This window comes from Sorex fumeus, unplaced genomic scaffold (assembly GCF_029834395.1).
Source record: "Sorex fumeus unplaced genomic scaffold, SorFum_2.1 ptg000072l, whole genome shotgun sequence".
In the NCBI taxonomy this organism is placed as follows: domain Eukaryota; kingdom Metazoa; phylum Chordata; class Mammalia; order Eulipotyphla; family Soricidae; genus Sorex; species Sorex fumeus.
The window spans coordinates 30,404,178-30,428,881 of record NW_026606129.1 but is presented as its reverse complement, the minus strand read 5'-3'; the positions used below and the strand labels follow the sequence as shown (position 1 = coordinate 30,428,881).

Below are 24,704 nucleotides of genomic sequence, written 5' to 3'. Positions count from 1 at the left end.
TTGTTTTGCTGTGTAAATATAGCTCTATCATATTAAACAACTAGAATTCTCATTAGATATAAAATATTCTTATATATTATCCATTTCAGATGGTTAAAATTTGAAGAAGATGTCGAAGATGGTGGTGACCGATGGAGTAAACCTTATGTGGCAACTCTTTCTTTGCACAGTCTTTTTGAGTTAAGAAGTTGCATCCTGAATGGAACTGTCATGCTGGATATGAGAGCAAGCACACTTGATGAAATAGCAGGTTATAGCAAGTTGACTTTTAAAATATTGGCTATGATTAGAGATATTTAAAAAAAAGGAACATGAATTAGAATTTAAGACGATTTATTTGCTTTATGCTGAGGTTTCATTTCTTGCAGGGGGTAGTATGAGGGAAAGACACTTTTAATTTTGGTAAGCTATGTGTCTAGAAAATTAGATTAGATAGACATAACTACAGTATCCAGAAGAAAATGACTGCTGTAAGATATAGAATTGGGTACTGGAAGTGCTGAGAAAAGAGATTTTGTTTCTTTGTTTTCTAAATGTATCTGGAAGAAGATCCAGTGCACAATTATTATACAATGTAGTCATTGAATTTGAACACATGTGAACAAAGGAGCAGGTGGAAAATATTCTGAGGAGAAATAAGGAGAAAGAAAGGTTTAGAAAGTATACAAAGGTATGAATTCTGTAGACGGGAAAGTTTCATGTGACTAACCAGTTTCTTGAATAATTGGAACTGTGTTGGGAAAATAAAGTAGAGATGCATTGTAACTAGTTTTGAAGTACTGAGTTAGAAATTGGATTTTGGGAGCCCCAGAGTGAGTGTAGTGGATGGTTCCCTGAGCACCACCAGGGGTAATTCTGAGTGCCAAACCATGAGTAACCTCTGAATATCACTGGGTGTGGCCCCAAAACTTAAAAAAAGGGAAATAAAAGAAATTGAATTTTTTTTGGTAGCCATTTTCTCTCACTGATTTTTAAATTGGGAGGGTAGTGTGAACTAGATGTGTGTTGGGAAGATAATTCTGGAAACAATATGTATGTGGCTTTGGATTAGGAAGAGGTTAGCAAATAAGCTATTTATTCTCTAGGAATAGTCCTAATAATAGTCCTAGGAATAGTCATCATGAACTTCATAAGTAGTAGTGAGGAAATGAAGAACTGAGAAATTTGCTGAATATTGTGGAAGTAGGAAATAGGGAGAAAAAAATTACAATAAAGCTATTTCGCCATTCGTCAAAATTGCTTAAAATTTAAATAGATTAAGTGATAATGAATTTGGGACTGTAAATATCATTATAAATTGGTCCCATGAATAAACAAAATTATGTATAGTTTCGATCTTTAAAAGAACATAGCTTACATCAAATTCTCAGTTATTTCTAGGTAGATTGTTAGATTGGACTTTGTGCTGCAAAATTTTAAATTATCAAATTACTAGTTCATTTTTACTTTCTTGCCAGGGATCAAACTTGTGTACTCTGCATACAAGGCAAATACTTTACCACTGAGCCACTTCTCCAGTCAGCCCTTATTTTCTTATCTTAAGGATAAATGAAAATTAAATTTTAGGGTTAGAATAGAGGATTTGGACATCTGGTCTTAATTTTGGCCTTAGTACTGACAGTTGTTACATAAATATTTTATGCATATGCGGTAGTTTGTTGTCATTTTCTTTATATTCTGTTTCCTTCCTCCCTCCCTCCCTCCCTTCCTCCCTCCCTCCCTTCCTTCCCCCCTCCCTCCCTCCCTCTCCCTCCCCTTCCTTCCTTCCTTCCTTCCTTCCTTCCTTCCTTCCTTCCTTCCTTCCTTCCTTCCTTCCTTCCTTCCTCCCTTCCTCCCTCCCTCCCTCCCTCCCTCCCTCCCTCCCCCTTTCCTTTCCTTTCCTTTCCTTTCCTTTCCTTTCCTTTCCTTTCCTTTCCTTTCCTTTCCTTTCCTTTCCTTTCCTTTCCTTTCCTTTCCTTTCCTTTCCTTTCCTTTCCTTTCCTTTCCTTTCCTTTCCGTCCATCACACCCAGCGATGCTCAAGGGTTACTCTTGGCTCTGCACTCAGGAATCACTCCTAGTGGTGCTTAGGGGACCATATGGGATGCTGGGAATCAAACCCAGGGCGGCCGCCTGCAAGGCAAATGCCTTACCCGCTGTGCAGCACTATATTCTGTTTTCTTTAGAAAATTTTTTTTTTTTTTGGGTTTAGAGGTCATACCTGGCTGTACTTAGAGCTTACTCTTGACTCTGTACTCAGGGGTCACTTTTGGTGAACTCATACCATCCGGGGTGATGGAGATGAACTTGGTTTGGCTGCTTGCAAGGCAAGCACTTTGAATAGGTATGGTATTATACCTCTCCAGCTCTTGTAGTCATTGTTTTCAAGATACACTTTACTTGCTAGATTCTGTTTCATAACAATCTTATCATAGTTTTGTTTGTAAGCTTGTTGTTTTTAAATCTCAGATTAGTGGCACTATTTAAAAATATTTATGCATGTTTTTAATTTTAAAATAGTTCAGTCACTATAATAATGTATAAAACAGTATTGCTATGAGTGTTACCATTCCATATATGCCCCTCATAACCTGATATATTTGTTTATCTAGAACTATCTCCTTCATGGTAGTTTTGTTTATTTTGTTCATTAGATTTTCTTGCTCTGGAAGAGAACAGAAACTTGATCTATTTTGTCAACTGCTATATTCCCAACACACTTCAATCACTCAAATAGTTTTTGATTGAATAAATGAGTTTAGATACTGACTTATAGTTTTGATGCAGAACATGAGGAAATGCAATAAAATTACTCTTTCACTGTTTTTTAGGGAATCAGTATTATTAAATTTTTTTTATAGAATTTAATGTATTCATCTCATGAAAGCGCTTTCAGCTCCAGAAAGTAATTATTAGGATTGGGGATGTAGTTTGGAAGTAGCATGCATATATGTCTTGCATGTATGAAAAGTAAAGGTGATTAGCAGTAAACTGTAAAAGTGTTTATTAGTACAAGAGTCTTCGTAATTTGCTCACTTTTGTGAGATGTTTAGATGTATATATACATCTAATTTAGTAATAGAAACTAATAATTTTTTTTTTTGCTTTTTGGGTCACACCTGGCAATGCACAGGGGTCACTCCTGGCTCAGCACTCAGGAGTACTCCTGACCGTGGTCAGGGGACTATACGGGATGCTGGGAATTGAACCTGGTTGGCCGCGTGCAAGGCAAAACGCCCTACCCGCTGTGCTATCTCTCCAGCCCCCAAAACTAATAATTTTTAGAGCTACTTAGGATATTATGTCATGTGAGGTTTTATTTATAGTTTATTATGTCATAATTATCTGAATATTAATGGTGTTGATTTTCCCCCCTTTGAATAGATATGGTATTAGACAACATGATAGCCTCTGGCCAACTGGATGAGTCCATAAGGGAGAATGTCAGAGAAGCTCTTCTCAAGAGACATCATCATCAAAATGAGAAACGATTCGCCAGTCGGATTCCCCTTGTTCGATCTTTTGCAGATATAGGCAAGAAACATTCTGACCCTCACTTGCTTGAAAGGAATGGTGAGATAAGTTGTGGCATCCAGTTTTTGTGGGCGCTCTATTTTAATAGCATTTTGGTGTGTTAAACATTTGGGAAAAGAAAGATTTTTTTCCAGATAATTATATAAGGCATTTTATCATTTTATTCTAAATGTCCCTCCCCATCAATAAAGGACAACATTATTTAGAGAAATTGAATAAAAAAAAGTGTTCACGCTGTTAAAAAAAACACAAACTAACTTAAATAGTGGTAACATTTCAACATCTATTAATTATACCTAACCTAAATCACTTATTGCTTTTTTGTTTTTTTTTTGGTTTTGTTTAGAAATTCTTGTAACGTTGGCCAGATATACAAATTAATGACTTATTAATGACTTATATGTATATCATCTTTCAAAAATTCTAAATCCTTGTTTAAATCTTTTATCTTTATGAGGTTTTTCCTAATATTTTTTTGGGTCTCCTGAATATACCAAATTTGTTAGACATAACTGTTTTTAAATTGATTGGTGGATATTGCTGTCCTTCTTTGCTATGGCTTCTGAAAGATTTTTGTGACTGTTTCTATCTTTCACTATATTCCAAGCCATGAAAATACTCCTATTTTCACCTCTCCGATGTCATTCCCAGATGAGTGAAGGGTTAGAACAGTGGAGAAACACTGTTATTGTAGGCATTTATCTCTGTCATTGTCTTTAGTCTGGTGCATTTAGAGGTTTTTGCCTTTCCTTACTTTCTTCTTTTTAAAGCAGAGGAATATGTCACTGACATTCTCAAAGATTTGTGATGACAGTGACTCTTGAAAAGCCAGATGCTGAGTAGTAGTTTATGATGGTAGTTACTGCCTCTGGCTGCTGTCATTACCCAAGGCTAGAAGGGTAAAGGAAGTAGAGAATGGGACTTGGTGTCTTTCTTCTCATCTTTCTTGTCATTGAAATAACAGTTATTCCTTTTTTTTTTTTAGTATTTTACAAGTAAACAGCTGCAGATGATAGGATGTAGTATATCTAAAGTTGACAATGATTATTCCTTGCAGTCTAGTATTAGATAAAATTCATTTTCTTCTGATTGTCATCCTATTTATTTGATTACTTTTGTATTATATTTGTATTTGCTGTTTGTTATTTATTTAAGCAGTGGCTTTGTATTGGTGCGCCTTTAAAAAAAACCTTGGGGTATTTTGGGCCATAACTGGCTGTACTTGGCTCTGCATTCAGGGATCACTGTCTCTGGGAAACCAGATGTGATACTGAGGATTGAGCCCAGGTCAGCCACATGCAAGGCAAGTGCCATATTTGCTGTGCTATCTCATTGGTCCCTAAATTTTTTTTTGTAAGGTGAAAGAAAATTCATGTTTGTGGTAGTTTTTTGTGTTTTTTTGTTTGTTTGTTTTTCTCTCCCTTCTTCCTACCAGGAATGGAACCCAGAATATCATACTTAGAAAGCATATGCTTAATTTTACTGAAATATGTTTCTGGCCTAAAATTTTTTTAAAGTCATACTATTGGGTATTCTAATTACTAAAAAGACATTGTCTTAACATGTATTGTTAATTTTGTTCATTGGTTTTATTTTTTTGGATGCACTTTTAGGGAAACCAGTTACAGTTTAAGCAAGTTTTCTTTCCTTTTTCCTTGTTTTTTTTTTAAAATTTTTTATTGTTTAAAATTGTTTATGCCGTGTCTGGCAGTGCTCAGGGCTTTAGTGACCTGCCCACTGTAGTATCTTCTCCAACCCCAAGTTTAAGCAATTTTTCAAGAGCTTCCTAACATTTAAAATTTTGATTGCCAGGCTAGCTTTGATAGAATTTAAAATTTTTAACTTTCAAACTTGCGATTTATAGTATACATAGGTTTTTGTGTGTGTCTGTATTTGCCTCCTGTGGTGAACTTCATTTTTCATTTATTTGTTTTATCTCAGGGGAAGGCCTTTCAGCCTCCCACCACTCTTTGCGAACAGGTCTGTCTGCCTCAAAACTTTCATTGAGAGGAGAATCGCCTTTATCTCTTCTTCTCAGTCATCTTCTTCCTTCTTCAAGAGCTGGAACCCCTGCAGGCTCGAGCTGTACAACCCCAGTACCCACCCCTCCAAACAGTCCTCCTTCCAGCCCTAGCGCCATTCGCCTGACCTCCAGAACTTCTCAGCAGAGTCAGCTTCAGGCCCCAGAACTATTGGTTTCATCTGCCAGTGATGATATTCCCACAGTAGTAATTCATCCGCCTGAGGAAGACTTAGAAGCACTGAAAGGCCAGGAGCAGAAGAATGAGGAAAATGTTGACATAACACCAGGCAACTATCCCAAACCCTCCATGTGTGGTGCTTTCTGCCTCTGGATCACTTGCACTTGGAATGCCTTTCAGCACATAGCTTTAGCAGCAAATGTAGATAATGCTTATAATTTATTTTGACTTCTGCATGTTTTTTCTTTATAGTATGCTCTAGAAAAGAATTTTTAATTTTTAATTTTTAATTTTTAATTTTTTTATGTTACATAAAGATTACAACGATTACATATTAAGAAATCCCTTTCAAATGTTTGCACTGAGATTTTACAGGTCAGAGCATCTGAATGGGTCAGGAAAACGTTGACATTTTTATAAGAGACTTGATTTGTCATGATTTAAAAAATTAGTGACTTTTTGTCTACTTTCATCAGGTAAATTAACACATTATGCATAAACCCAAAGGAGGTTGTTGCCCTTTATCCTGATTTGTACTTTTGTCCAGAGGATACCATACTCTTTAACTTTCCTAAGAAAAAAAATATTGGATATTTTCTTTGATAAGTCTGACATTCTCTGATTGCCTAGACTCCTCAGTATTTCAAGATTTGTTATCCTATATTTAATGCCATATCAGTCTTTCATTCAGGGTTGAATGAAATCTTAAAATCTTCACTATTATAATTCCTGTATATAGCCAGGATGTATTTTTTTAAGTGAATTAGAAAATGTATTTTTTAATGGATAAAAAGATGTAACTCATGTGAGGTTTATGTGGTTTGATAATTTGATTATTACATATTTTTACACAGTTTTACACATGTAGTTTGTTCACTGTTCATATAAAGAAGTGTTCAGTGATGCCTTACCTCAAGTGATGTTAGAATACCCCAGGACTCCACGGTGCCACGGACTACACTATGTAATAGTTTATCGTGTGGTTCAAGACAGAAGGTTTGATGCTTGGAATTGGCAGTGCTCAGCTACTGCCAGGGCCATACATCCAGTAGTGCCCTAGGGGCTATGCAATATGGAGATCAAACTTGGGGACTCACATTTTTGACACATGCACTCCACACCTTTGGGCTTTATCCCAGTCCTGTACTCCTTAAAGACTTTGCTGATGGCTCAGGGTCAGTGTGACATATATGAGTGCTAACTAGTAGTTTTAATTGTATAAATATTGTCACATTTCTTCATGATTTTGTTAATATCTTACACTTAAAAAAATCTTACAGTAATTAATTTAGCCTATTTGGTATTTATAAAAATAACATAAGTTTAGTGGATACAGCCTTTTCAGGCCCAAAAGATCTCAGATCATATTTCTTATGTTATAGATGACAGCATAAGTCCTCTGACTAAAAATCTTTATATTCCTAGATCTGTATGACAGACCTGTTCCTTTCTTTCCTGGCTTTATTTCAATACACTAAATCCATTTAATCATGATTCATATCTATACATTTATACCTATAATCTATACACTTATAGAAGTGAAAAATGGCATCTCTATAGCTAAATTGATGTAACATGATCATAGTTATAGCTGTTACTTTTTTTTAGTTTGTTTGACACAGTGATGTGTAGTTTTTTTTTAAAGTACAATAGTTTTCATTCTGACACATTGGGTTCATGTTGTTCATATTTTATAAATGAAGGAAACTTAAGACTTTTGAGATGCTAATATCATACTGTAAATTCCTGGAACAAGGAATTGAATCAGATCTGTAGCACTGTAGCACTGTCCACTGTCCTCCCATTGTTTATCGATTTGCTCAAGCGGGCACCAGTAACGTCTCACAACAAATTGTGAGACTTGTTGTTACTGTTTTTGGCATATCGAATATGTCACGGGTAGCTTGCCAGGCTTTGCCGTGTGGACAAGATACTCTCGGTAGCTTGCCGGGATCTCTAAGAGGGGCGGAGGAATAGAACTTGGAGAGGCTGCGTGCAAGGCAAACGCCCTGCCCGCTGTGCTATTGCTCCAGCCTGAATCACATCTACCTAATCACATCTACCTACAACAAAATCTATAGTATAGTTCCATATTGTATGTAAGTGAGGAAAAAAAGATATGGAATAATAGTGAGATAAATGAACAAAAAGGATTAAAATAGTTGTCTGGAAATAATTAGTGTTTTAATTTTAATGAAGTAGAGCCAGCGGGATTTGCTTTTTTTCCTTTTAACAATTAGTCTTATTGCTGCTTTATATTTTTTTTTAAAAAACCAGTATTAATTGGGAACACTCAATGTTTCTTATTTTTTCCAGCTTCTATGTTCATAAGGGAATGTGAACTTTGTAGAAGGAAGGGACATATGAACTTAAAGTGGCTTTTAAACAGTTCTTAAGTAGATAAAAGCAATTAACTGGAAGTTGTAGAATAAGTTTTCACCCCCTGAGCTTGAAGTATTTGTGATTTATCAGCCTTTTGAAGAAACTTAGAGTAAGAACAGAGAGGAAATTTGTAAGTGCAAGGAAATAATTAAAATACCTCTATAAAAGTTATGAATTACTGAATAAATGTAGTAAGGTTATATGTTTTCCTTGCTCAATTACTTTTGGTTCTAGAAATGTAGGTTTAGTTTTCTTAAAGTCTGACTTCACATTCAAGGAGGAAAATGGCCTCAGCATCATTTGGAGCGACTCACATAAGAGTTCAGTATCATGAAGTCATGATAGGTCTGTGTACTTGATATTAAAAGAGTCGCATTTCCCCTTTATTATTCTTGGGCGATAATTTTGGTAAACTCATTTTTAGTGCTGGTGACTATCTTCTAAGTCATTGTTTCTCTATGTTGGCATTATTGATTTTTGAGCTGGGCACCTCTTGTTATAGGCAGTGATTATGTATCATAGAATGTTTATAGTAGCATTTCTATCCTCTATCAGTTACCTCCCAGTGGTGCTCTATAGTTATGATTGATAAACAAAGAGATTATTCATTCGACATTGGCAAGTATATTTTTGGTAGGGTAGAACATTCTTAGATTGAGAACCCCTGCTCTAATACAGGGGTTTTTGCTTTCAAATAATTATTTTTGTTTATCTTTTTAGTACTAGATTTTCCCCTTTATGTGAGGACAAAAATGTAAGAACAAAAATAATAGATTTACCAAAATAAGAGGTTTTTTTTGAAAAGCAAAGAAATTCCCTATGAATTACCTGTGCTAGTGATAGTTTTTATTTGAGGTTTTTTTTTTTTATCTTAATTCTTTGTTTACTGATTGTAAACACAACTCTAATGTAGCTAACATGGGCATTACGGAGAGAAGGTAATGATGCAAAATTCTTTTAACATGTACTTGTACCATACCATTTCTAACAAGTCTAAGATGACTGTTGCCTTTTGCCTTTATTATTATATTCCACATAATTTCTTCCCTTCATTCCTGTTGAATTATTTTCACTACAGTGTTCTGCATATGCCATTCTTCACAAAAATGTGATGACAGGGACAGAGCTGGGGGAAATTGAGCATTCATTCAGTGCTATAGTCTTTGATCATGTGTCTACAGATTAACTACATCTAGTATATTGGTATTGGACACAATTGCTGCTAGGACTTTTATGACATTCTTCATTTTCTTTCCTTTTTTTTTCAAAAATTTTTTTTAATCACTGTGAGAGGCCTTAGCACTAGGTCTTGTCTAGAGTGATCATTTCCAACTATCATTGTCATTGTGGTCCCTTCTCTATTCTAACTGCCCTCCTTGACCCCCCTTGTGGCAATCTTCCTACCATGGACCATACTGTGTTTGTTTATTAGTCTCATACTATGTTTTTTTTTTGTATCCCATAATTGGAAACTCTTCATTTTCTTGTGTGGAAAGGAGGTGAAGCCACTGAAAAGAACTTAAAAAAAAAATTGAATCACCATGAGATATACAGTTAGAAAGATGTTCATGATTAAGTTTCAGTCATACACTATCCCGACACCCATTCCCTTCACTAATGCACATTTCCCGCCACAAGTTTCCCCACCAATATTCCCAGTTTCCTTCCTGTATACCTGCTACCCCCCGCCACCATGCCCTTTCTACCTGTAGCTACAGCCTGCTTCCTATGGCAGACACTTTTCTTTTCTTACTTTCCTATAAGGCACTGCGGTTTGCAATATTGTTACTGAAAGGGTATAATGCATATCACTTTACCTCCTTTCAGCACTTAGGTTTTTCTGGAGTGATCATATCCAGCTATCATTTTCATAGTGGTCCCATTTCTGTCCTAACTGCGTTCCTTCTCCCTCTTTGTGGCTAGCTTTCTACCATGGTCCAGTATTCCTAGCCCTTGTTTCTACTGTCTTCGGTTATTATATCATACTATATTGATGGGGTTTGTTTTATTTAATATTCCACAAATGCGTGTAGTCATTCTGTTTTTTCTTTGACTCATTTCACTCAGTATGGTACTCTCACTGTCCATTTATAAGCAAAATTCATGACTTCATTTTTCCCAATAGGTATGTAATACTCCATTGTGTAGATGTACCATAGTTTCTTTATTCATTCATCTGTTCTTGGGTACTTGGCAGTTTCCAGATTCTGGCTATTGTGAGTAGTGCCACAGTGAACATAGTGCAGATAGCTTTTCTGCATTATTTTTGTGCTACTAGGGTATATTCCCAGGAGAGGTATTGCTGGGCCGTATGGAAGCTCATTTTCTAGTTTTTTGAGGAATGTCCATATTGTTTTCCAGAAAGACTGGACCAATCAGCATCCTCTCTAGTAGTGAATGAGAAACCCTTTCTCTCTGCATCTACTCTGCAGTGTTTCTTTTGATGTGTGCCAGTCTATGCAGCATGAGATGCTATACTGTTGTTAAGTTTTGCATCATTTGTTATGATTTGCACCATTTGTTTTGACTTTTGTCTTTTTATTTGTTTTCCTTCTCCCTGGACATTTATTTTCGTTTTTTATTTTTGGGCTACCCCCAGCCCTGCTCAAGACTGTCTTCTGGCTCTGTTCTTAGGAAGCACTCCTGGCAAAGCTCGGGAGTCCATATGCGGTACTGAGATTCAAATCTAGGGTTGTCCACGTCCAAGACAAGTTCCCTACCCAGTGTACTATGGGCATGTGTTTTAATAACTGAGTGAACTCTATCTGAAAATTTGGGAAGCTCTAAGAAGAAACTATCTGCACACAAACTTTTCTGTGCAAAGTAAGCTATGATGCTGAAAAAATAGTCTTAAAATAGTAGTATATTTCAAAAATTGCTTAGTTTTTCCCCAGAGAATATGAATGTGACTAAATAGAGTGCACATGTCTTTTAGACAGGAAGACTGGGGGTGGCTCTGAAACATAAGAAGTGCATATCATAAGTTTAAGCAAAAACCTAAGTAAATCAGTTTCAGTTATTAATAGAATTTTATAGTTTTGGAAAATGAAAATCCTAGGATACATAAAATATATATGATGCACTTAAAGATTTGGAGCTTAATTACCAATTATAACTTAAATGTTTGTAGGACTAGCTAAAGAGATTAATTGAATGTCTGTGGGTCACTATTGCAGTGACTGGAAGTTAAACAAAAAATAAATTTTCTTGTTACTCATTCTAGTTCCTTTTTCTCCTGTGATTTTCAGTATTTAAGGTAATACAAATCTTTATTCTTGAACAAGAAAATCTTGGACACTTTGACATGGAATGAGATGCTTTGAGATGTAGAACTTTGTTGTGTACCTGAATTTAAAGTTTTGGAATTTTTTAATATTTTTAAAAATTTGTTTTTATAGCTAATGATCATTCTACAGAGTGTTCATCATGAAATGTTTCTGAATATCCCTTAGAACAAATAGAATAGTGCTGGAATACATAATACTTGGAATCCAATAAGCTAGTTTTATAAAACATATACCTAACTTTCTAACCCAAACTAATTTTGTTTTCCCTAATTTTTGAGTGGAGTGAGTTACTTAAAGTTGCTTAGTTACAAAGTGCAGAGTGCTTATTGCATTTCAGATATATTTTATTATAATCCTTATCATTGTTATTATAAAAATATTGCTATTCTGTTTTAAGATTGTACTAATAATATTCCTTAGCAATTCTAAGTGTATTTATTTCTTAGAAATAGCATTCCTAAGAGATACTAAATACTAAAAGTATTTCTTAGGAATATTCCTAAGAAATGCATTCCTAAGGTATTCCTAAGAAATGCATTCCTAAGAATATTAAATGAGCACTAATTCTAAGTGTATTTCTTAGGAATAATTGAAGTAGCTAGAACACAATATCCAAAGAGTTGAAAATTCTTGAGAAATTTGTGATTATAGAAGAAGAATATGATAATCTGCATGTAGTTGGTGTGGCTCCTAAAGTTTCTGAGTTACACGTAGGATATGTGTCTGAAATTTCATTTTGTTATTGACATCAGTTTGCTTTTAATGTAGTTAGTGTCCTTAAGTCCTGTAACTCATAGGTATATAAGATATATTAAACTATATATATATATTTTAGCCTCTCCTAGAATAATATTTTCTAAGTATATGTAGTGATAATCATATATGCAGGTATTCTGTCTCTTATAGTTTCTTATCTACTCACTTTTTCTTTGGTTTTGCAAAAGGCCACCAATTTTGTAAATTCAAATTATATTTAATTTTTTAATGTTAAAATAACTTATTGTTTAAACAGTCAAGTCTACTAATAGGTACTAACATCTTGCACTTTTTATTTTTTTAACCACCCACTGCTTTAGTAAACTATCGCTTTCAGGAAATGAGTATAGTCAGGCTGGAAAGTGAATATTTTCCTTACTAATTTGTAATTTGTCCTTAAATACAGGTATTTTGGCCTCTCCACAGTCTGCACCTGGAAATTTGGACAATAGTAAAGGTGGAGAAATTAAAGGTAATGGAGGTGGAGGAAGCAGAGAAAATAGTACTGTTGACTTCAGCAAGGTAATTCTAACATTAAATCTAAAATTTTATAACCATTCTTCTTAAGAATACATCAGCAATGTGGCTTTATTGGCTATGAATATAATTTCTTAGTAGGTTGATACTTATGAACTGCATATGACATTTGTGACTTAGGTCAGAAATTGTGCAAAAGCTATCAACTTTAGGTTCCTTGAATAACTTTATAACTTGTTTTAGAAATTCTAAGAGTATGTAAATAATATGGTATTTCCATCTATACCTACCCATAGATATCATGAAACTACAGTGCCTTTTGAATTAAGTCCTTTGTTCTGGAGCTACCACCATTAGAAAGATTAATTCTGGAAATGATGTTACAGCACTAGCAATTCAGCCTTTTCTCGGCTGTAATTTGATTCCAGAATTACTGTCTTATGGTGTCAGTACTTTCTGGAATGTTACTGGGAAACATATCGGTGCTTCCCCATGGGTAGGTAAAGGCATGGACTTAAAAACAACTTTCTTATCTAATGATTTTTTAATTTTAGTGAGTATTAACATAAATTAGAAAAAATCTTCTAAAGAATGGGGCAAAAACTACAGGACAAATTATCACTGATATTTAAAGTGTACTTTATGAAAAATATTTTGGGTGATTCTTTGGGAACATTGTAGTTTGTTGGTAATATGTATTTGATTAAGGCATAATTTTGATAACTTAATTTTTATATCTAATATAGAACTTTATTTAATGAGTTTATTTCAAGTAAATTTCTTAAAACTTTTTGATGTGAACTATAAGTCACATTGTGCAAGAAGAGAGTAATGATAATTTGCATTTTATTGCTTTATTACTTATTTATTACTCAAATTATTTTAAAAACTTCAGGAACATTGACTTTATAGGATGCTTGTAGTTTTAATTTTTCTATTCTAGTGTGATCATATTCTTACTGATCTTATTTCATAGAAATGAAAAATGTTTAGTAACCAAATTACAACTGATTCTTGTTATAATTGACATTATAGAGTTCCTCTAGACATGGCAGATGCCGTTGATTTTTGTTCCTTTGTCACAATTGTACTCTTTTTTACTTGGCCTATCCTTGTGTACACCTCCTTGTCTCCTGTTGGACAGGAGTCTGCCTCCTGGCACTGTAGTTGTGGCACACTGGGTGTGGGACTCAAGAGGCCCGCTGTAAGTGCTGGTTTTTACTTTTAATAGATTACCCTGTAAGTGATTGTTTAGTGACTTGTGTGAAACTGCATATAACTGAAGGAGTTCCTAAACTTTGAGATTATGCTTGTAACATTTTCTTTGTAATTATACACAGACAACTAAATCATAATCCTATGTTAATTTTAGCTTTAAAGAAAAGACAAAATGAAAATTTTTGGTTTAATGAAAATACTTAAGAATGCCCAAAGTTCTTAGAAAATACATAAAATATAAAGGAATCAAATAGGTAATTATGAAGTTTTTTTAAGCACTGTGTATAATTTCATGAACCATTGTTAGTTTGTGAACTATATTTTTGTCCTTAATAGATTTTAATGAATAATACTGTATTTGTTGAAAAAATTTTTCCATGTTTGATAATTTAGATACCTGAAGTAGTAGAAATTATTCTAGTTAAAACATTGGGGAGTATTGTTTGGTTGATGTGTTTTGCTCGCTTTTTTGTTATTTGTCTTCTCCCATTCTTTATATTTGCTAGAATTTTGGTATTTATGCACAGATTAGATCACCAGTTTTGATTAGCAAATAGTATCCTAAAGGCATCCCTTCTTTCCTGTTTACCTCTATTTAGTTTTAAAAGTACCAAACTTTATCTTTACTTATTATTTTCTTATCAATAGGTTGATATGAATTTCATGAGAAAAATTCCTTCGGGGGCTGAGGCATCTAATGTTCTGGTGGGAGAAGTAGATTTTTTGGAAAGACCCATCATTGCATTTGTGCGACTGGCTCCTGCTGTTCTCCTCTCAGGGTTGACTGAGGTCCCTGTTCCTACAAGGTAAAGAATTAAGTTTCAATGAATATTCTTCCAGCATGTCCAGAATCTAAAATTTTTATCCAATAAGTAGGACTAAATTAATTAAAGCACATTTTAATTGTTACACTAACATTGCATCAAATGCCTTAAATATTAGAGCACTACAGAGTTCTTTCTCCTTTTAAAACCAAATAAAAGGTGTCCTCTGCATTTGTTCCTCTAAAATAACTTGGAATCTTAGGAGCTTAGGTATTTTGTGTTTGCCCTGGTATTGGAGTTGGATCCTTATTTGCCTACATTTTATGGGAGGGTCAGACCTGATTTAAATATTTTAAAACAAATTTTAATTTTTTGTTTGTTTTTTGGGGGGCCCACACTGGCTGCACTTGACTTATTCATGACTCTGAGCTGAGGATTCACTCTTGGCAGGGCCTGGGAAATCATATAGTGCTGGGAATTGAGCCAGGGTTAGTTTTGTGGAAGGCAAACACCCTTCCTACTCTACTAGCTCTCCAGCCCTCATTTAAGTTTTTAAATATTAATGTGTATACATGTTAATATTGCTGGAGCGATCGCACAGCCGGTAGGGCAATTTGCCTTGCATGTGGCCGACCCAGGTTCGATTCCTCCGCCTCTTTCGGAGAGCCTGGCAAGCTACCTAGAGGATCCCGCCAACACAGCAGAGCCTGGCAAGCTCCCCATTGCCTATTTGATATGTCAAAAACAGTAACAAGTTTCACAATGGAGATGTTACTGGTGACTGCTGGAGCAAATCGATGAACAATGGGAGGACAGTGCAGTGCAAAATTCATGTCTAAAAGTGAGGATAGTAAGACTTTGTTTTGTTTGTCTATTTATTTATTTTGGTTTTGGGGCCTCATCTAGTACTGTTCAGGGTTTACTCCTAACTCTACACTTAAGAATCACTACTGGTGGGGCTCAGGGCACTGGCTATATGGGGTTCCAGGGTTTGAAACCAGGATTGCTGCATGCAAGTACTCTGTCCGCTGTCCTGTCTCTCCAGCCCCAAGTGCAGTTAATACTTTTAAAAGGACTATATTTCCTCTGAGCTAGGCAAAACATTTTGTTCTGATCAGATCAAATTTTCAGACCAAGATCTTCTATACTACAACCAAAAAAGTAAAAATATAAATGGGAATAATATGTATATGAATGATAAAAAGATATGTCCTAGAGTGACCGGGTTTTGAGCCACTGTGTAAACTTCATTGTGAAAAAGAATGAATTTTTAATTTTTTTGGGGGGGATCATTTCTTTTCCATTCAAAAACATTCAGGGGCTAATCCTGGCTCTGCTCTGGAGAGTGAGGTGTCAGTGTCTGTCACTCCTGGTGGTGTTAATTGGACCCCTGTAATGACCGGGATTAAACCCACACACAACCACTCAGCCTCTTCCCAGTTCCTGGAGGAGAATTTTTAAATCTTAGTTTACTATTTCTTAGAGATAGTACAGTAAGACACATTGCTTTGCATGTGGCTGATCCCGATTTGATCCCCAGCACTTCATAAGGTTCCTGAGGCCTGCCTGATCCCTGAGCACATTCAGGTTTGACCACCACCCCTCTCACTCTCACCCTCACCCCCCTACTTCCTCCTCACTCACTCACTCACACACCCTACTCCCCCACCCCACCTGCACCAAAAAAAAAAAAAACTTTTCTAAGGAGGTTGGTTGAAGGAGGGAACTTGGGTCATTGGTGGGGGGAACTGATGAACTAGTGGTGGGCTTATAGTGGGAACATTGATTTTATTGTGACTGTCATCAACAGCTTTATAAATTATAAATTTATAAACTGGTGAATTAAAAAATTCATATACATACACACAGATCTCATAAGAAGAAAGGAAATTTTTTTAAATAATAGTAAATGTGAAGATTGGAATTTGAATTGTAGTTACTTATTTTTAATATAACTTACTGAAATGCATTATGTATTAAGATGAAGGAGGAAAAATATCCATGATTCTTCTTTAAATTCTCATAAAACAGGAAATGGACATTTCTGTGTAGATTAGTATGACACAAATTATTTACTGAGGTGTAATTAGGATATACCTTATTTTTTGGGTCCCATCTGACTCAGTACTAGATGAGTGCTCTTTGTGCCTGGGAGACCAGGCAGGGTTGCGGAGTCGAACCCAGGGTTCTTGCATGCAAAGCATGTGTGCTAGCCCTTTCAACACTCTCACTGAGCCCTAGTAGCTTTTATAAATAAAAATTATCTTTCTATGCAGGTGAATTCCTTGTAGAATTTTTACTTACCACATTAGACTTTAGACTTTCATTTAAAGGATCATGTTTCATGTTCTTTTTTTTAGTGAATATTCTTTTTTCTAAGCAAACTTTACTTTGAAGTAGTTAATGGGTTTGATATTTTAATTTAGTTTTGGGCGGGGAAGTCAGATAACATTGTTTATCCAAATTCAAAAGCATATAGAAAATGGAAACTTTTGATGAATAAAACTCAGTAGCATATATTTACTTACTTTAAGAGATACAAAGTAATAATGTGGTAGAAAGGTAATTATGAATACTTTTCTTAGGTTTGTGATCTGCCTTTATCTTACAAGAGACGCTATTTTTAATTTTTTTTCAGTTTTTGATGTTAGAGGTGTTTAAGCATCTTGAGTATTGTTTTTGTGTTTCTTTTTGAATGATTCTCTAGAATTGCCTAGATTTATGTATATATTATTTTAAAATTTATATCTTAATGTCTCCTTAGGTTTTTGTTTCTATTATTGGGTCCAGCGGGCAAAGCTCCGCAATACCATGAAATTGGAAGATCAATAGCCACTCTCATGACAGATGAGGTAATTCAAATTCCTTTGAGGCACAAGATGATAATGAAGCATATAATATGTATTAAATTAGAGTTCTCCTTTTTTCAATCATGATGATGATAAAAAAAACAAACTATCTTTTCCAAGCCAAGGACATAGTTCAATATAGTTCAGTTGTAGAGTGTTGCGTGTATGAGGCCCTGGGTTTGATCCCTGACACAGTACAAAAAGTAATAAGTATAATGGCCTTGCTGTCTGTATTTGTCTAATAGCCAATCTTTAACGGTTTACCTTTGGATAAGTATTCAAAACACTTTTGTGAGGAACAGTAGATAATTTTTGGTTTCCTCTCTTCCACATTTGAAGTTACTGACTTCCTTCTTGAAATTTTCTTGATTTGGGATTTGGGGTTCTTCTGGACTATTTTTCTTTCCTCTCTTTAAAAAATATGTATTTTCTATCATGTAGAGATCTACCCTTGAGCATAGTCTATATTGATGAGGATCTTTGTCTCTTTGGCAGAGAGAACCTTGCAGTCCAGTGCTTACTAGATATACACATATCATATGTTGTTGCTACAATATCTGAGACTCTTTCATATAATGTCAACCCAATCTTCTTTATCCTATCCTTTTATCTTTTTTTTCTCTGTCACCACATTTTCTTGCTTTTAGCTGTTCAATTTGTTTTACATTTAATTTGCTTCCTTCTTTCTGTCTGCACTATCATTTCCCTGGTTTTAATCTCTTATTTTTATCTGTGGCTATCGAAGTGGACTTCTTGGGGCTGGAGTGAGAGTGTAGCAGTTAGAGCAACTTGCCTGGCACGTGCTGACAAGTATTTATTTGATTTGGGCTTCCAGGAGTGATTCCTGAGTGCAGTGCACAGATCCAGATGTAATCCCTGACAATTGCCACCTCTGGCTCAAAAAGAAAGAACTTTTTTTTGTTGTTTTTTGTCTTTTTGGGTCACACCTGGCAATACTCCTGGCTCTGCAGTCAGGAATTACTCCTGGCGGTGCTCAGAGGACCATATAGAATACTGGGGATCCAACCCAGGTTGACTGCGTGCAAGGCAAATGACCTACCCATCACTCCAGTCCCCAGAAACAACTTTTTAAAAAAAATTTTTATTAGTGAAATACCATGAGGTACAGTTGTAGACTTACAAATTTTTGTGCTTGGGTTTCAGTTACACAATGATCTAGTACCCATCCCTCCACCAGTGCCCATTCTCCACCACCACTAATCCCAGTATCTCTCCCATCCTCCCGTCCCCCCAATCCCACCCCGCCTCTGTGGCAGGGCATTCCCTTCTGTTCTCTCTCTCCTTTTGGGTGCTGTGGTTTGCAAAAGAGGAATTGAGTGGTAATCATGTTTGGTCTATAGTCTACTTCCAGCATCCATCTCCCATCCTGGGAGAATCCTCCCAACACCCTTTATTTGGGCTCCCTTCTCTGTCTGAGCTGCCTTTTCCCCTAGCATGTATGGCTGGCCTCCAACCCATGGAGTAAACCTCCTGATACTTATCTCTGCTATTCTTGGGTGTTAGTCTCCTATTTTGTTACTTTATATTCCCCAGATGAGTGCAATCTTTCTATGTCTGTCCCTCTCTTTTTGACTCATTTCGCTTAGCATGATATTTTCTATGTAGTACCACTTGTATGTAAATTTCATGACTTCATCTTTTCTAACAGCTACATAGTACTCCATTGTGTAAATGTACCAAAGTTTCTTTAACCAGCCATCTGTTCTTGGGCACTCAGGTTTTTTCCAGATTCTGGCTATTGTAAAGAGTGCTGCAATGAACAAACAAGTGCAGTTGTCACTTCGACTGTACTTTTTCTGCCTCTCTGGTATATATTCCCAGGAGTGGTATTGCTGGGTCAAATGGGAGCTCAATTTCTAATTTTTTGAGAATCGTCCGTACTGTTTTCCAAAAGGGCTGAACCATTCGGCATTCCCACCAGCAACGAAGGAGGGTCCTTTTCTCCCCACATCTGCGCCAACACTGGTTGCTTTTGCAGAAGCAACTTTTAATGTGAACTTTGTAATTCTTTTTTATTTGTTTTGTTTTTAAATGTTAATGACATGCAAAATTTTGACATATTATTTACTTGATGCATTTACACATTATATCCTATTTTTACCATTGTCTCAGTAGGGTCTGCCCGATTTAGCCTTTGTATAGTTCTCAAAATTTACATTACACTACTGTTTACCTGTCTTGCTCTGTTTTTCTCTGGATGTTTTTGCTGCTTTCTTTCTTCCTCAAGTGTTTTTTCTAACCCTGAATATTTACAATTACTGTTCTTTTGCATCAGTGTCCTATCATGTTATTTTATTTATCTAAAAAAAAATTGGGCGGAGGCTACACTGTCTGTGCTCAGGTCTTACTCCTGGTTCTGTGCTCAGGGACCACACCTGACTGGCTCAGAGTACCATATGGGATGTTGGGGATCGAACCTATGTTTCCCATGTTACCATACCATGTTACCCTACCCACTATGTTATTGCTCCGGTTCCTCTTCTTCCACTGTTAAACTGCATCCTTTGAATGGTTTGGTCCCTCAGTTCATTCAGATTTTTTTCTTCTGAGATACCTTCCTTGACACTTAGCTCTCCCCTGTCAGCTTTCCTTCCTTTACCTTGCTTTAGTTTTACCAGGGCACTTACTATTATTTGACTTTTGGTAGGGTGTTTGCCCTGCATACGGCCGGCCCAGCCGAGGCATTTTCGATTCCTCCGCCCTTCTTGGAGAATCCGGCAAGAGACCGAGAGTATCTCCCCCACACGGCAAAGCCTGGCAAGCTCCCCGTGATGTATTCGATATGCCAAATACAGTAACAATAAGTCTCACAATGGAGACGTTACAACTCGATGAACAACTCGATGAACAGGAGGACAGTGCTACAGTGCTATTTATTCATCTAAATATTTGCTTTCCTGTCCATTTTTTTGGGGGGGGGCTAAGGGAGGGTGCACTGTCTCTGACGTGGAGGGGCATATGTATTTCGAGGGATCAAACCGAAAGTAGTTTACCACAGTACTCTCTCTCTCTCTGACCCTTGTTTTAATGACTTTACTTTTAGGTTCTTATATTTTGAAAAGCAGAAACGTTTTCTTCTTCATGCTATTTATACTATCTAAATACTTAGAATGTGCCTAGCAAATAGTGGGCACCCAATGTAAATAAACGATGAAATAAATCATTTATGTATAGTAAAATTTGTTGTATAGCTGTTGTTAATACTTCAGGGTAAATTTCATATAAGAGTCCTAGAAATGATTGACATGCTCCAGTCTTAATTTTATTCTATATAGGTTACTAAGTGTTTCCCATGCAAAATTTTCTCTTTAAATGGTTATGTCTTAATACATCACTGTTTTCTTTTGTTGATCATTACTGTTAATTCATCTGATAAATACTGAGTTTTTTAAAAAAAATAGTTTTTCCTAGTATGGGGTGGAGACCTGCCTGATTAGAGCTTAGGTAATTAGAGTTTAGGTAAAGCAATGTTACACCCCTGTCACTGTATCTAATATCTAATATAAATTAATGTTAATATGTAATATCTAAAGTGTATTAACTTGGAGAATTTTCTCTCAACTTTAAAATCCTTTTACTCTGTGTTTTACTTTAGATTTTTCATGATGTAGCTTATAAAGCAAAGGACAGAAATGACCTATTATCTGGAATTGATGAATTTTTAGATCAAGTAACTGTCCTACCTCCAGGAGAATGGGATCCCTCTATTCGCATAGAACCACCCAAAAGTGTTCCTTCTCAGGTAAAAATCCACATCATTCTTCTTTGTTTTCATATTTTTTTGAAATTAAATTTCTTTCTTCCATAATTTAAATGTGAGTAGAAATACAAAACTATTGAAAAGGTACAATCATAAGAATTATTGCTCCCTCCTCATCTTGTCCCTTTTACAGTGTTACCTTTATACCCCTCTTAGAGTTTATCTTTTGTTATTTTTGTTTTCTTTACAGTTGTATTTGGAATAAGAAAATACAAAGATATGATTTTATTTTCTTCTCTTTCAAAACAGACATTAACATTGCTTTACTTGCTGTTCTGCACTTGGCTTTTCTCCCCTTGTATAACTATTATTCTAGAAATAATACAAATATTTGACTCTTTGTTCATAGCTGTTGGATTTATAGGTGGATATATCATAGTCTACCCTATTTTGAGACTCAGGTTGTTTCCAGTTTTCTTGCCATTACACGTCATATAGCATTTATATGCTATTTTAGACATTGCAGATGTATCAGTAAGATAGGCTCTCAGAAATAGATTTGCTGCCTTCTTTAGTTCATTTCAGTAGTTATTAGCAGAATACTTTCATTCTATTGAACTTTTTTGGACTGTCAGTGATATATGAGAGTTCTGCTTTCTGATGACTTCACTATTCTGTGTGCTTTCAAACTTCTGCGAGTCTTATAGGTATCTTTATCTGATTGTGTAAAGTATTTGAATTTGTGTTTCTGTAATTAGTGACATTGAATAATCATAGTTTCTAAATTACTGCCTGGTTGTCCTGGTTTATTAAAAATTTAGACATTACACTGCTTGATTGATAATGCTTACTTTCCTTTCTTAATTTTCCATATACATTCAGGTCTGTTTCTGAAATTATTTTTCCATTGATCTATTCATGGATCAATTTCACTTTAACTTCTTAAAAACCACATATATAGTCAGTACAGATTTATTCTTGCCTCTCCCTTTCCCCCATATTTTCTCTCCTGCTATCTTGGCATAATTAATTTATTATGTACATATACATTCAGCTTTCTATTTCCAGAAATGAAGCCTGATCCTCAAAAGAAAAATTTCTGTGAATTAAGTTTCTAAATGAATTGAGAGAGAATTAACTTTTTTTTATGCCTTTGAATCTTTCTTTTCAAAAATGGTGTATCTTTCTCTAGTTGATTTTCTATTTCAAGTCAGTTTTTGTATCCTTAAGGAATGCTATAAAATTCTCCTTATGTACACTTGTTGAGTGTATCACAAATATTTTACATTTCTGTTGTAAATGAGGTCTCAATACATTAATCACTTATTGCTTACAGATGTGTGTGTAACTATTTAAAATTATATTTTAATATTCTGCTACCTTTAGTTCTTTATATGTAGGAGTTTTTCAGTCACTTTATCTATAATAAGAGATACTTTTATACCTCTTATTTAAATTCTGATATCTCTAATATATGGTATAAATGAATGTTGATTTTTTTGAAATGCATTGGAGACTTTGTTGTTACTGTGTTTGGCATATCGAATACGTCACGGGGAAGTGTAGCATTTCTTAATATGAAAAAACTTGCTATTTTGGAATAAAGCCAACATGAACTCTGAAGTGTTGGTAGCTAATAATTTGAGTTGATTGCATAATTGTAAATAGATAAGACAACAGGTTTTTATGTATTTATGTATTTGCGATCATTGTCATGTTTGTTTCATGAAAACAGATTGTAAGTTTTTCTTTTTTGTGTTCATTATTTTGATTGATTGGAATAATTTGGCACTAAGCAGAACTTTGTTCCAAAATTTTTCTCACCTTATCATATGGTGAACCTTGATAACTGGATTTTCCCTTTGTGTTTATTTTTTCTTGGATCACTATATTTTTCTTGAAAATTACCAGCTTCTTGATTTTTTTCTAGTATGTTACTCTCCTCAATAAAGTCGTTAGTATACTCTTACTTACAATACAGTGACATAGACTTTTTTATATAAAATTTTTCTCGTCTTGTAAAGTTGCCTCCTTATTACTTGAAATATATTAGTGGTCTATCTTATGTTTCAAGTAGAGGAAATTTTAAAATCTATTTTTCTGGGCTGGAGTACAAGGCATTAAGGTACTTGCCCTGCATGCAGCCAACTCAGGTTCAATCCCCCAACATTTCCTGAGTCCCTGAGCACCACCAGGAGTGAGCCTTGATCATGACCAGCTGTGGCTGAAAAACAAACAAAATCCCCATGACTTAAAATTTGTTCTTTTTAAAAAAATGTATTTTATTTTCTGATTTTATTTCTATTATACAATTGGGCTGGAGTAATAGCACAGCAGGTAGGGCATTTGCTTTGCATGTGGCTCACCCGGGTTCGATTCCTCTGTCCCTCTTGGAGAGCCCGGCAAGCTACTGAGAGTATCCCGCCCGCATGGGAGATCCTGGCAAGTTATTCGTGGCGTATTTGATATAGGCGCCAAACACAGTAACAGTAAGTCTCACAGTGGAGACATTACTGGTGCCTGCTTGAGCAAATCGATGAACAATGGGAGGACAGTGCTACAGTACTACATTTCTATTTTTTTGCTTATTTAATTCCTTTCTTTAGGAAAGGATTTTGTTTTCATATTTTCTAGTTTATGTACATTTTGTTTAATTAAAGGTTTGGGGTAGGGAAAACTTCCAAGCAATTCTCTGGAGGCCTCTGGAGCCCACACTTAATTTATCCACAGCTTCTTAACTGCTTACTAGGGATTCCTGTCCCCTATAGAGATCACCCCAGCAGTACTATAGGGCCTGGGGCTACTCCTAATGATATTGAACCCAGCAATTGGGGAAAACTGATGCTGGGGCCTACGAGTACCACACCTCATATGCTGTGCTGAGCAGAAATCAAATTCTGCCTCCCATGTGTGTGATACCTCTGATCTACCATTTCAGCTCTCCCCTAAATTCCCTAACGCACCATTTAAATATTTTTCTTTCATGTAAATTTTTTAAAAAATGTAACCATAATTTTCATGAGCGATACTTGTTATATCTCATAGGCCATGATACTTTTGTTTTCTAGGAATTCTATAATTTTGTTTCCTCTTTCCCTTTGAGCTAACTTTTAACTCTGATAATGATTGTAGTTAAGTCTTGCTACTCTATATTGGGCATATAACCAGGTCCTGCAAGTCTGTTTTGAAGAGTATTTGACCCAGAGTACTTTGTCTAATGATATCTCTCCCTTCTCTTCTTCCCCTTTCTCTCCCTCTGTTCCCTCCTCCTCTCTCTCTTCTCTGTCTTCCTCCTAAGGCAAAAGATTCTTTATCATGAGAATAGAAGCGTTTGATAAGCTTTTATTGGATAGAATAGCTGAGCTAGCTTCCTGGACTCCAGTGCATGCTGAGTTCCCTGCTTTCTTTCCTTCTTCACCCTAGCACTCCTAAGTGGGTCACTGCTGGTCGCCAGCATAGCTGCCTTAGTGGCACCAGAGTGTATCATGGGAGTGCTCCCTCCACCGCACCCCCATTCCCTCATTGCTATTTGGGTGT

The 24,704-nt window shown here is 35.6% G+C and overlaps 1 protein-coding gene across 3 annotated transcripts in view; it reads left to right on the top strand.

The window, feature by feature from the left end:
* Positions 1–24,704, top strand: part of SLC4A7 (solute carrier family 4 member 7) — a 98,505-nt gene that overhangs the window by 36,895 nt on the left and 36,906 nt on the right. For 2 of the 3 annotated variants that reach the window (XM_056129946.1, XM_056129945.1), the window contains exons 5-10: positions 90–250; positions 3,363–3,551; positions 12,545–12,660; positions 14,482–14,639; positions 17,362–17,449; positions 21,063–21,209. In XM_056129946.1, coding sequence (XP_055985921.1) covers positions 90–250; positions 3,363–3,551; positions 12,545–12,660; positions 14,482–14,639; positions 17,362–17,449; positions 21,063–21,209 — 859 coding nt within the window. Of the gene's footprint in view, positions 1–89; positions 251–3,362; positions 3,552–5,453; positions 5,823–12,544; positions 12,661–14,481; positions 14,640–17,361; positions 17,450–21,062; positions 21,210–24,704 lie in introns of all 3 variants that reach the window. The other variant, XM_056129947.1, reaches the window with a different exon arrangement.